At 38.0% G+C, this 12,645-nt stretch overlaps 1 protein-coding gene across 2 annotated transcripts in view; it reads left to right on the forward strand.

Moving 5' to 3' along the window:
• Positions 1-12,612, forward strand: part of LOC136678001 (synaptic vesicle 2-related protein-like) — a 28,505-nt gene extending 15,893 nt beyond the window's left edge. For both annotated transcript variants that reach the window (XM_066655747.1, XM_066655746.1), the window contains exons 10-16: positions 170-243; positions 977-1,053; positions 1,839-1,943; positions 2,846-2,957; positions 4,453-4,534; positions 5,411-5,500; positions 8,608-12,612. In XM_066655747.1, the coding sequence (XP_066511844.1) occupies positions 170-243; positions 977-1,053; positions 1,839-1,943; positions 2,846-2,957; positions 4,453-4,534; positions 5,411-5,500; positions 8,608-8,820 (753 nt within the window). In that variant the 3' untranslated portion in view covers positions 8,821-12,612. The remainder of the gene's footprint in view (positions 1-169; positions 244-976; positions 1,054-1,838; positions 1,944-2,845; positions 2,958-4,452; positions 4,535-5,410; positions 5,501-8,607) is intronic.
• Positions 12,613-12,645: the final 33 nt, after the last annotated feature.

Consider the following 12,645-nt stretch of genomic DNA (forward strand, 5'->3'; position numbering starts at 1 on the left):
AAAACTAAAATAAGAGCTTGGAGGTAAGGCACATTTTATGGATTCAGTTCATCTTACTGCATTAAAACTGCATTGGAACAAGAAGGTTAAATGGAGGACTAGCATTGCAGAATGTAGCATCACTTTAACTGGTCATAACTTGTTGGTTCTTTACCTGTCTCTTTGACAGGAGGACAGAGGGAAAATTAAGGACCTGTTCTTGCCGCACTTCCGTTGGACGACGGTTCTGCTCTGGTTCATATGGTGAGGATGAGTACAATAATTCACTTTCCATACCAATATTCAATTATGAAACCAAGGATGTGGTTTATACCAGATTTAGCGCTAAGTAAATTAGGGATTGATGAAATGAAATGCATTATAAATTTGTAGATACCCTGAATAATTAGAGAGGTTTTCAACCCACGCATGAAATAAAATGGGTCACTCTGAAGCCGTTGCACACAAGCTTAGAACCACCATGCTCAACACCACACTTTGGCTAGAGGTACACTAAGCCCCCTTGCTTTGGGTTGTGGAGCAGTGGAACTGTGTTCTCTGGATTGATTCCTCCATTACCTCTGAGATGGAGTAGTGATTCAGAACAAAGCGTCCAGCATCAATATATGACCTCACTAATGCTCTCTTGGCGCAATGGTATTACATCTTCATAGAAATGTTCCAATATCTATTGAAGCAAACTCAAATAATACCTTTAATTTTAGAAGAAATCTTGAATGAATCCGCAGTTTTGGACATACTCTGATTCGTTATAAAATATCATACTTCATTGAATATACCATTGGTAACATCAGATGTACTTTTTATTACTGTAATAGAAAACATCTGGGTTAATATGAACTTCTCCAAGTATAACTGCTTTCATTTATTATTATGACTTTACTGACAACAACAGGTCTTTGATTAACACGCCTATAAATGTACTGCACCCTGTTGTATGGCTTTTCTTAAAGAACTGTTGTTCTCCCTGTTTCAGGTTCTCGAATGCGTTCTCCTACTATGGCCTTGTACTGCTCACTACTGAACTTTTCCAGGAGGGTGGAGCTTGTGGAGGTAAGTCATTTTTTAGCAACTAGGACAGACATTGTCAATGAATTATTTTTAAGAAATAATAATCCATCCTATCGTACCACTTAAATTCCAGACTAAATTCCTAATTATCAAAGTAAAAATTATTCTTCAAATGTTTTCAGATATTTTGACGACACATCAGTGGGTGGGGAAAAAATACCACCCAAAAACATCATGTTTCCTACCATTCTCGCATTAGATCAGAAGGTAAAGCTTAGATAGCTGAGAGGCCCTTCCTGATATCAGGTTTTACAGGGAAATATATCATAGGAAAAAAAAAAAAGATTTTAAATGTTGATCATGTTGAATTTTGAAGATAATGCAGATCCTAGTCTGTGAAACTCCACACTGTCTATTTGAGGTGTTCTATTGGAGGTAGAGACATCAATTAAACGTGCAGCTTCGTACAATTATCTGGGCAATACATTTCTAATTTCTTTAAAACGTCAGGCAAAAACACTGAGGGGAAATAAATTATCTACAGTTCACAATTTATTGCCAAAAGTTTGAATACAGTAAACTGAGATTAAATCTTGTACCGGTTTTGCACAAAAACATTTCATACGTAACTCCCTTTTTACATTTGCACTTTTATAAATTTTTTTTCAAAACCTAAGTCTGCTTTTAAATCAGAATTCACAAATGCAGTAAGTACCTTTTTGACCTAAATCTGACTCCATACTGGCAGGAACTGGAGTTTGAGAGGTTCCTGCTGTAGGTGAAGGAAGCGCTAGCAAAGCTAACATTGGCCCTCTGTCTCCCCCTAGCGTCTAAAGGAAGTAAGACAGAGCTGAGGTGTAATTTGGAGTGTAAATACCTGAACTCCGACGATTATAAAGACCTGCTGTGGACTACACTCTCTGAATTCCCAGGTAACTTCAGTCTCTTACTGGACACATGCACTTACTTCCTGCATTTTCACTGATTGTTTTCTGAGCGACAATATTCTGTTCTATCCTTAAAGAAGTCATTTTGAGCATCAAAATATTGCAAGGAAACAAATGGCTTTGTAGTCACTGAATGAACCAGCTAGCACTTTACAGAGTGGGTCCCCTTTATTTAGTCAACAATGTTTTTAAATACGTTCAGTACAGAGAAGGTGATGCATCCAGGCCAACAGGTGTCAGTAAATGGTCATTTTATAATGTGAACAAGAATCCCTGGAGAAAGTGACTGATAATAAATCCTTATTACTGCCTAATAAAAACAAAAGGCAGAGTAATTTGATGTACGATGCTATGCTCTAAAGATATTGAATCAGAATTGTTGGCAGTGGTGGTGATAGGGACCAAATATTTACACATATATGAAACATTGACACACTTTTCATAAGGCGGAAACAGGCCCAGGTTGTGTTTGTCTATCACATGGCTTTGTTTAATTATTATTGATCATTTTTATAAATGTTTAATGATTCATTCAGGTGCAGAGTGTATGTCCAGAGCTTTGTAGGGCCTCAGAAAGAGGCTGCAAAGAAAGTAATTTATTTTCAGAATTACCACAATTACATCATCATCAACATTACATAAGAAACTCAGAGGTGACAGGTCAGGACATGTTTTTTTCTTTTAGCATTATGGTACAGAAACATAGAGACATTAATTTTCTCTACATTTAACCATTTTTAATCCAGACCTTCTCAACAACAGCAGAGTGCTCTGCAGAAATGTAAAAAACCTCTTTGGAATTCATCTTTTTGGCCACTGATATTATGGTAAGAAATTTGTCACCATCCCAGGACCAGTGAGTGTTATTTATAAGAGCTCTGCTGCAGGTCTGCTGGTGACTCTGTGGGCAATCGACAGACTGGGCAGAAGGAAGACTATGGCTCTGTGTTTCCTTGTCTTCTCGCTGTGCATTGTTCCACTCTACGCCTGTGTGGGCAGGTACACACCGTACATTCATCCAGCACTGACTAAAGCTCTCTTTCTTGCTTTCTGTCTGTAGCTCTCTCCAACATTTCCCCCTTTCCTTTTCTTTCTCTCCCTCCCACAGTTTTCACTTTTTTTTCTCTCTTGCTTTCACTCATTTCACAATTTCTGCCTCTCCCTCACCCTTTCTATCAATTCATTTTTCAATTTCTCTTTCTCTTATTCCCCATTTTCTCTCTCATTCTCATTCTCCCTTAACTCTTATATTTGTTAATGCGAAATGTTGCATTCTCAATACATACTTCCAGAAGCTGACATCTATTACACAGATGTAGACATTTTAACGATTGTCCACACCAGCTGTGAACCAGTAGTATTAGCTAACAGACACCTGTGTGTACTAATATCATGCTGAGTAATGGGGGAAAAGGATGGACATCCTCCCCACCCTTTGCACAACTTGGCAACCCCTTTTTACCATTTGATTATGCAAACTTATGCAGTACCTTGTACTTCCACCCACTGATTACTTTACAAGCCTACTTCTAAAGTGCACTGCTGAGGCACAGTTTGTCCAGAAATTGACCATTAGGCCTTTAACTCTATGCCATCTACAGCTGAGAGATTTCTGATGAAGTGTCCAGTGAGTATATATTCTACTGTTTACCATGATTCTGGTCGGTTATGATCTGATCTGACCAATAGAGTGGACAGCAATGCAAACATGAGCCCTAAGTCAGACGTCACCCACTAGCCCTTCTGTTCAGACTGGCAGTAAGAAATAGACCTCACTTCATTTGGCTTCTGAGCAATTGCATCATTGATGCCGAGATGTTGGCAGTCGGTAGTGAGCAAATTTTCCAAACATTGGAGCAATTGCGCATTTACTGATGTATTTAGACACGTGGCTTCATATTCAAAATATTATAAACGTGACAGTCAATTTTAATATTTATACTATTGACCGCACTGATGGGCAAGACTGAAAAAATAGAGCATGCATTTTCATTGTTCAAATGTGGACATCAACATGAAGGATTTTGTGAAATTCTTTTTTTTCTGCTCAATTTTGTAGCTGTGCTATTTCTGTAGACAGGAGACAAAAGGGGGAAAAAAACAACGTGTCATGGTGTTAGGACACTACAAGATGTTGAACAGCCTTGGAACATTATTCTTCCTAAATATACAACATGGCCAAAAGAAGATTATTATATTCAAGGGTATTAATAATGAAACTTGTACATATTTGCTACTTAAACTTTTCTGAGACCGTGTTACACCATATGGGGGAATGTACATATCTCTAAGGATCGTGGACATGGAGACCTGAAGTGGCTAATGCTGCAAGTCCCATGGCATGTTTTCTATGAGGATTATCCAAGCTCTTTGTGCATAATTGAATGTTTGTGTAAAATCTGTGACATATTTCACCAATAATGACATTTAGAAAATTGTTCCTAAAAAAAAACATTTTGACTGAGTATGTGAAATTTCTGATTGTTTATTGCAGGACTTCTTTAACGGTTCTGATCTTCATTGCGAGGGCCTTTATTGCTGGAGGCTTCCAGGCAGCTTATGTGTATACTCCAGAGGTATGTTCACATCTTGCAGTCTTGCTGCTGTTAAGCTGTAGTACAGAGTACAGTATGCACCAATCAACAACAATATTAAAACCACTGAGACCTAAATTGAATAGCATCACATTACAAAGGCACCTGCCAAGGGATGGGATATATTAGGCAGCAAGTGAACACTCAGTTCATGAAGTTAATGTGTTGGAAGCAGGAAAAATGAGCAAGCTTAAGCGGCTTTGACCATGGCTGAAATGTGATGGTCAAAATATTTTGGGAAGAGCATCTCATCAACAAAAAAGTGGGACTTGTTGCCAATATGCAGCAATTAATGCCTACCAAAAGTGGTCCAAGGAAGAATATATTACTACGTCATATTAAATATATATATCTCATCAGGTCAATATTCAAAATTTTAACGTGTGTTGCATCTTTTGTTTTATTGCTAAGAAAATTGACCCATTTGCACCAGAGTTTAGAAAGAGATCTTTCTTTCTGTAGCCTCAAAGGCAGGGTCATGTGCTCCATATGCAGAAACTTCATCCATTGGTCGACAATTGGGAGTGTCATAGTAGACATTTCCTTGTAATTTTGTATTTTTTTTTCCTGAAATTTAGACTATTTTATTATTGGACATGCTGTTCAACTAGTCATTTATGGGTTTTTTTTTTTCTTTTTTTTTTAATTTATGCATATTTGTTTGTTGATTTTATTGTGTATCACTTTAGCTATGAATTTACTTGACATCCATATTTTTAATTGTTGTCTAATCTCATGACGTCAGGTAGAAAGACCATGTGTCCCGCTAAAATGATAACAATATTTATATTTCATAGAGGACAATATTAGAGGACAATAGTAATTACATTATGTCTTTATCTCTGCTGATTTCTACAGGTGTATCCCACTGCGACTCGGGCACTTGGTCTCGGCACCAGCAGTGGAATGGCCCGGGTGGGAGCTCTGATCACCCCGTTTGTGGCTCAGGTACCTCAACACAACTTCATAACTACTTTACACTAGACATTAACTCAGTCTGCCTTTAAAGTCCACTAAGTGCAAAACCATTAAGAAAGTTAATTATTAATCATGAAGTAATGATAGATGTTCATTTTTATGCCCACAAAATGTGAAGGACATCTGGTGTGTTCAAATGATTGTAGTAAACTAGGGCAGGACAGTAATTCACTATCAATATATATCTGTCACATCTTGGCACTTTCTTGTTTATTTTCCCCTTCCATGTGGCTCTGTCTTTGTTGTTTTTCCTATCTCTGCCCTCGTTTCACTCTAGCTCCACCTTTGTTCCGCCTCCTTGTCATTGTCTTTCGTTATGTGTCAGGTGTTTCTTATTAGTTCGCATATTTAAGTCCTCTTCCCTCACTTCCTGGGATCGGTCATTTTGTTTTCGTTGTTGTTTGTCATTTGTAGTTTTGCCCTGTTCAAGTGAAGTCGTGTCGTTTGTATTGTGTTTGTGTTATGTTTCGTTCTGTTTCCTAGTTGTTATATCCTCATTCTTGCCCGTCTCTCTTACTCCTTTCATGCCTCATTTGTGTTTACCCTCTAGTTCGTTTGTGTTTTGTAGTGTTTGTTTCTCTAGCTTGTTTTCTCGTTTCTCGTTTCGTCTTCGGTCTCTAGCTTGCCCTGTTTCCTGCTCTTTCCTATGTTTATTAGTTGTTATTTCGTGTTTAACTTTAAGTTCGTTTGTTTTGTTATCTCTTTATTAAAACTCTGTGTTGTAGCGAGTGTGTCCGCATCCGTAAATCCACTCATCACACCCTCGTGACAATATCACAATATAACATGTTTCAATAACAACGATGTGATTTTTATGCACATTTTCAATATTTCAATATAAATTATTTACAGCACCTGTCACTGACTGACGTTCATTGCACTAAACTTTAGTTTAAAAATATTAAAGGCTAAGCACCAACTCTATGAAAGTGTCAAACAAATAAATACAGTGGAATTTGAGTTCCTAACTTGTGTTTATTGATAGTCAGAAAACATGTTATTTCTTAGTAATTCAAGAAATAAGGTTGAAAAGACGGTGTTGGGAAACTCTAATAGGCGTCTTGCCTGTGACGTAGATGGTGGACAACAACTCTAGAAGCTGCACTTAATTTAATGCAAAATGATGAAAAGGTGTGTTGTTTTTGGCTGCAATCATTCAATGTACAGTGGGACATCTGTGAACAAATGGCCCAAAGATCCCAAAATATCCAGAAAATGGACTAAATTTGTCCACTTTAAACGGGCACTTTGGAAAGAACCATCCTCACTCCGTTATCTGTAGCTCATTTCACTGGCGCTTTTCCAACAATATGGGCATGTAAGGACACCAACGAAAGGTGTTCAAGAGCCTCTGTAACATGGAGGTAAACAGGGTAAGGACACTCACTTCGCCTGTTTTAGTTGGTGTTAGTTAACGTTAGCTTAATTTAATAAATTAAGCTAACATCGATTTAATAAAATTGTCAGTTTTAAAGCAAATTAAGCTGCTATTTTCATTTTAATTCATACTTATATCTGTCAGTAACTAAAATAATGTGAAATATTCATGGAGGTCCATTAAGTGGTGCTTGGCCTTTAATATTGACAAATCCAAAAGGTTTTTGTTTGAAGATGATGTATAAGTTGCTTTCAGTTATTGCCAGATTTTCTGTGGTTCTTCTATTGTTCATATCGATATCGGAATATTGTATTGACCAAAATTAAGAAATAATTAAGAAATTTAAAATTAATTTAAAAAAAAAAAAAATATATATATATATATATAAATACAATTAAAAAAAATTAATTAAGAAATAAATTGTGATTGTGTGCACTATAGTAAATTAAACACAGTCAAACATTGAGATAAATGTTTTTAATTGGTCAGTAACAATATGTTAACAACCAAAACCTTATTAAATGAAACTGAATTAGATAAAGGGCGGCACGGTGGCGCAGGAGGTTAGTGTCGCAGTCACAGAGCTCCAGGGACCTGGAGGTTGTGGGTTCGATTCCCGCTCCGGGTGACTGTCTGTGAGGAGTTGGTGTGTTCTCCCCGTGTCCGCGTGGGTGCTCCGGTTTCCTCCCACAGTCCAAAAAACACACGTTGCAGGTGGATTGGCGACTTGAAAGTGAGTGTGTGAGTGAATGTGTGTGTGTCTGTGTTGCCCTGTGAAGGACTGGTGCCCCCTCCAGGGTGTATTCCCGCCTTGCGCCCGATGATTCCAGGTAGTCTCTGGACCCCCCGCGACCCTAAAATTGGATAAGGGTTACAGATAATGGATGGATGGATGGAATTAGAAAAAGTCTGTACTGATTGTGGGGGAACAGAAAAAAAGGTGTATCAAGCTTTACAAAAGTGGGGGTGTTCCCGGATGCAGAAGTAAAATTATTTTTTTTGTGATTATTGTGTTTATTACAATCACGACCAATTATAACTTCCGGAAATTCTACATTTTCTCTACAACTAGGCCTACAGTATGGAAATAAATCCTTGAGTTCCTACACTCTCACTCACACACCTTGTTCGCTCATTTTTCAAATCTGTTGCGTTCCCTTGTCACTGACGTTATTTGATACATTTGTTGTGATTGACTGAAAAATCATCTACGTGTTCATCTGTGTGTGTGTTGCCGACCCCTGACTGGCATATTTTAGTATGGTTTTAATCTGACAAAAGTGGTGGTGAGGGTGTGGACTCATGCTTCAGCAAAAGTGATAGATTATTATTTTGCCATTCGTTTAGTTTGTCCAAACACATAGAGGCTGGTTTGGAAACAGGCATGTTAGAGTGTGTTTAAAATTTGCATAGTCATGGATATTGCGCCCAATGATTCCAGGTAGGCTCTGGACCCACCGTAACCTAAACTGGATAAGCGGCTACAGATAATGAATGAACGAATGAATAGTCGTGAATATACTTTGCATTCTTAATGAGCGGTTTGGTTTAGGATTTGTCTTGTAGTTTTTTAGATATAAAAATGTATTATTCAACATAGATTATTTTATTATGTTTTAAATTATAGCTTAAATGTTAGTTTAAATTGAATCATTAATTAATAATAAGACCACCTTTACCTCCACCATCCATCCTGTAGGTGATGTTGGAGTCGTCTGTGTACCTGACGCTGTCAGTTTACTGTTGCTGCTGCCTCCTAGCTGCGGTAGCTTCGTGTGCTCTGCCCATCGAGACCACGGGCCGCGGCTTGCAGGAGTCCAGCCACAGGGAGTGGGGGCAGGAGATGATGGGCAGAGGATCCAGCCACAGCCCTGACGCGATCCCTCGCTCCAGCTCCGGATCACAGAACTGAGAGAGGGATGAATGGAGGGGGACAAGAAAGAAGGCAAAACATAGAGGGCAGTGGCATAACAGATGTGAATACATTGAAGGAAAAAAACTGGAGTCCTCCATCGAGTCACATGACCCAGGACAAACTGCCACAAAGGACGATGACAGGACTTGGGGAAGCCTTCTTTAGCTGGGAATGGGTGTCAAAAATCAACTCGGAAATGCGAGTTGCGTGTTAGCTAGTAGTTCAGACAAGTGCTCAAGTTCAAAGCAACCATCCATTAAAAAAAAAAAAAAGAAAAGAAAAACCCAAACAAATGAAAAACCTAGCATTGCTAACAAATGAAAGCTAGTAGAAGCCAGTTAGCATTACATGAACAAGGTGAAGCTAACTGCTACCCGTTAGCTTGCATTCATTGTTAACCATGTCAGGTCTTTTTTAAGTTTGTAACTGATGTCTTACAGGGTCCAAAAAAGAGATTCTTATGGATGAGTGCATTGTAATTATTGACTACACCTGATGATTTCTATAACCACTAGCTGGTTATGCTGAACGGCTAAATCACATTGTTTTATCTATTATTTCCCCCATGGAGAAGCTGCATTTGGGGTAAATGTGTGAAAATGAATTATATACTGAGCCAAAGTCAAAGACCAACCTTTATTTATTTATTTATTTATTTATTTAATCTTCAGAAAAAGCAAAGCAGTAAATACTATTTACCAGAAAATAACATAAAGGCTTCTCACACTAGGTGTGATATTATTAGCAGTATTGGTTTTATTTCTCTTTTCTTTCCTGAGGAAATTAGATGTGAAATAATCCACATTCTTGGGAAAGGGGTGAGTCCAAGGAAAATGTAAAAAAATCTTTCCAAATTCCAGTAGTGCAACTCAAAGTATTACTTCTTGGAAAGGATGGTCTTCAACTTCGGCATAGTACTATAGGTGTGGCTATAGGTACTCTCTGATAAACAAATGCCCTTAATTGAGTTGTGTAAGGAAGGTTTTTAACACTGGAACTTGCTAAACGTCTTTTTGTGATGGGGCAAGACAGTCATGAAGATCAAGCAGTCATTCTGTCAGATGTTAAGTGGAGAAGGTCAGGAGCAAATTTAGAGCATTTAGTAGATGTTCTTACCCAGAGCAACTTAACAGTTCTAATAAGGCTACACTGGTGGGTAACTGCACGTTAGGAGTTTTACCCAAGGACGCTTATTGGTGTGTGGGTGCCTAGGCGGGTAAATGAAATGTAGTCTGCTGCATAGAGGATAGTGGCGTTACCAGTACACCACACACCAGAATGTTTAAGACCCTTTTACCAAATTTCAGGTGAATGTCCAGAGAGGTCAAAGAAGTGAGACTAATATTATTCAGTCCATTTATCAGAAAATAAGAAATGAAAACATTTTGAAGATGCCATTTTAGTTATTGGACCTGATGTTAATTTACCATTGCTAGGCCACGTTTTTCAAAGTCTACAACAAAGTAACTGCCGCATGAATTATGCCCTTTTCATGGAAACCATTACAAGCTCTGTGACTGGACGCCAAGAAACAATGGAGATGGTATACTGTGTAAAACATTTATGAGGACAGTCTCTTTTCTGCCCTTACTGATGTTTTGTTATTGGTCTGTATAAATAGCAATTAGGTCCAAACCTGAATCAGAGACCTGAGCTAGAGGAATTGAATCATCCTGAGTAACACTGCACTATGCTAACTGACCACAGCAGGGGCAGTAGTGTGGATGTATGAAGCGATAGAGTGAGAACAGGACGACTTTGCCAGAGATTTGATTTCACAGAGCATTATAGCTCATAATCTAAATTTAAAAAGTTTTTTTAATGACCCCACCTAGGGCCCACAGTTCATTTTGCTGCCATTATCGCTGTGAAGTGGAATGAAATGTGTTGTACACACAAAAGCCGTTGTCATTTTGACCACTCCAACATATAATTGATATTCTCTGGCATTCAGTGGGTTCCTTCTGCCCACCAGGATCCAAGTGTGTTAGTATGGTGTTCCCAATTAACGCAGTGTCACTGATGATCACTTTAATAATGTATGAGATGTGAATTTCACTCTGTTTATTATTTATTAGCATTAAGCATATCAAAGGTCTTTGATTCTACCAGGAGAATATAGTCTTCTTCAACAAACCAGTGGCCCAGTGGCTTCTATTTGATCAATTTAAGTGAAATTGCCCTGATTTACTAGGGCCCATACTGACAAAGTTCCACTCAGCATTTTGCCATTGCTGCATTAAATTAAACCTTGCAACCAGGTCAGAAATTGATGTTGAGCAGAGATGCGGAGTATCAAGGTACCGTTACTCAAGTCAAATACTTAAGTAAAACATTCATAGGATTTGTACTTTCCTGAGTTTTCATTCCCAGTACTTCTACTTAGTAAATCAATCAACGTTTTACCATTTTAACCATTCATGTTTTGTCACCAGTTCCCCTTTTTTCTGTTCAGTTTGTTTCTTTTTTGTTAGTGAGACAGACTTTGGAGCTTTGGACCAAATTATTTTAGACCAAAAGGATCCAAAAAGAAAAGAACAGAGCCAAACATACTTCAGTCCCTGGGCTGTTCTAAGAAGCTCCACTTCATTTTTAGAATTTACTCAGTACTGAAGTAGTTTGTACTGCCACTCAAAATACTTTTATTGTATTAGTATTTTATCCATATAACATCATTTTCACTTGAGTATGGATTCAGTCTGCTCTACACACCTACACACTCTTAAGTGACATAGAACTTGTAATGGCTTTTACAGACTGCCAAATTAACGTCTTGAAAACAAGAAGATTGTTAAATTTTTAGCCTGTCTTTATTACTATCCCAATACTGGAAGAAGAGTTCACGATAAGTAAATTGGCTGATATAAAAGGGTGCTGATTTGAAGTAAATGGTTATGAAATTTGTATCCCATTACCATTCTGCGTTGTTTACACACTGGGCTTTTTAAACAGGAACAGATCCTATAGCGGAAATTTAACTCTGAAGCTGTAACAATCCAGGCCCTGGTCTAGTTCATTTGTCTTTTTTTTCCCCTGTAGTAACAAATCCTTCTATCTCCAAAATGTGTCTGACATACTCATAAATAATTCCTTGGACAATCTCTGTTTGTCCATTGGTTGTGAAATATGACCCACTGCCAAGGACAGCTGGCATTTGTAGAAGATCGAGAAAAAAAACATATAAAGGTTAGGGTGTAACAGCAACTATTTGCTTACTGTAAAGGATTTTAACTTCCAATTCTTCGACTACTTAAGGCTTTGATTTAATTGAGACTGAACATGGATATCCTCCAGAGCCACAGTGAAATCCTCCTGTACACAACTCTTTTAATCACCACTCATTTATTCTGTTCATTGTTTCCACACTTCAACTGTACAGTAACTAAAGTTTTGGTTTTATATTAGGGATGGGAGCTTTTCAAGGCTTATAAATGGTCAAAAAGTTGTGAAGTGTGTGGCACTTTAGGGTTGGGGTCCTTTACGTTTTATTTTCTCTAGACATTGTCACTGAATCCATTTAGGTTTCATTTAGTGCTCCTCAGCTATTTCAGTAAAGTGGCTGAAACCCAGCGGTTTACATTTCAAACAGAATTTGTGAATTATTAAACAACTTCACCTTGCTGAGTTGCCTCTTTGTGGGAACTGACCCCAGCCCTGTGTGTGTCCTGACTGAGAGCTGTCTTGTCTCCTACATGCCTGCCTTTGCCTCAGTTCTGAGTTTAGTGTGTGTGCACAGATATCCCACACCACACTGGATCAATGTGTATCAATAAATTATATTTCAAATAAAAAAGCAAATTAAACATCAATTTTCCATTCTGT

The sequence above is a fragment of the Hoplias malabaricus genome, chromosome Y, assembly GCF_029633855.1.
Source record: "Hoplias malabaricus isolate fHopMal1 chromosome Y, fHopMal1.hap1, whole genome shotgun sequence".
Taxonomy (NCBI): domain Eukaryota; kingdom Metazoa; phylum Chordata; class Actinopteri; order Characiformes; family Erythrinidae; genus Hoplias; species Hoplias malabaricus.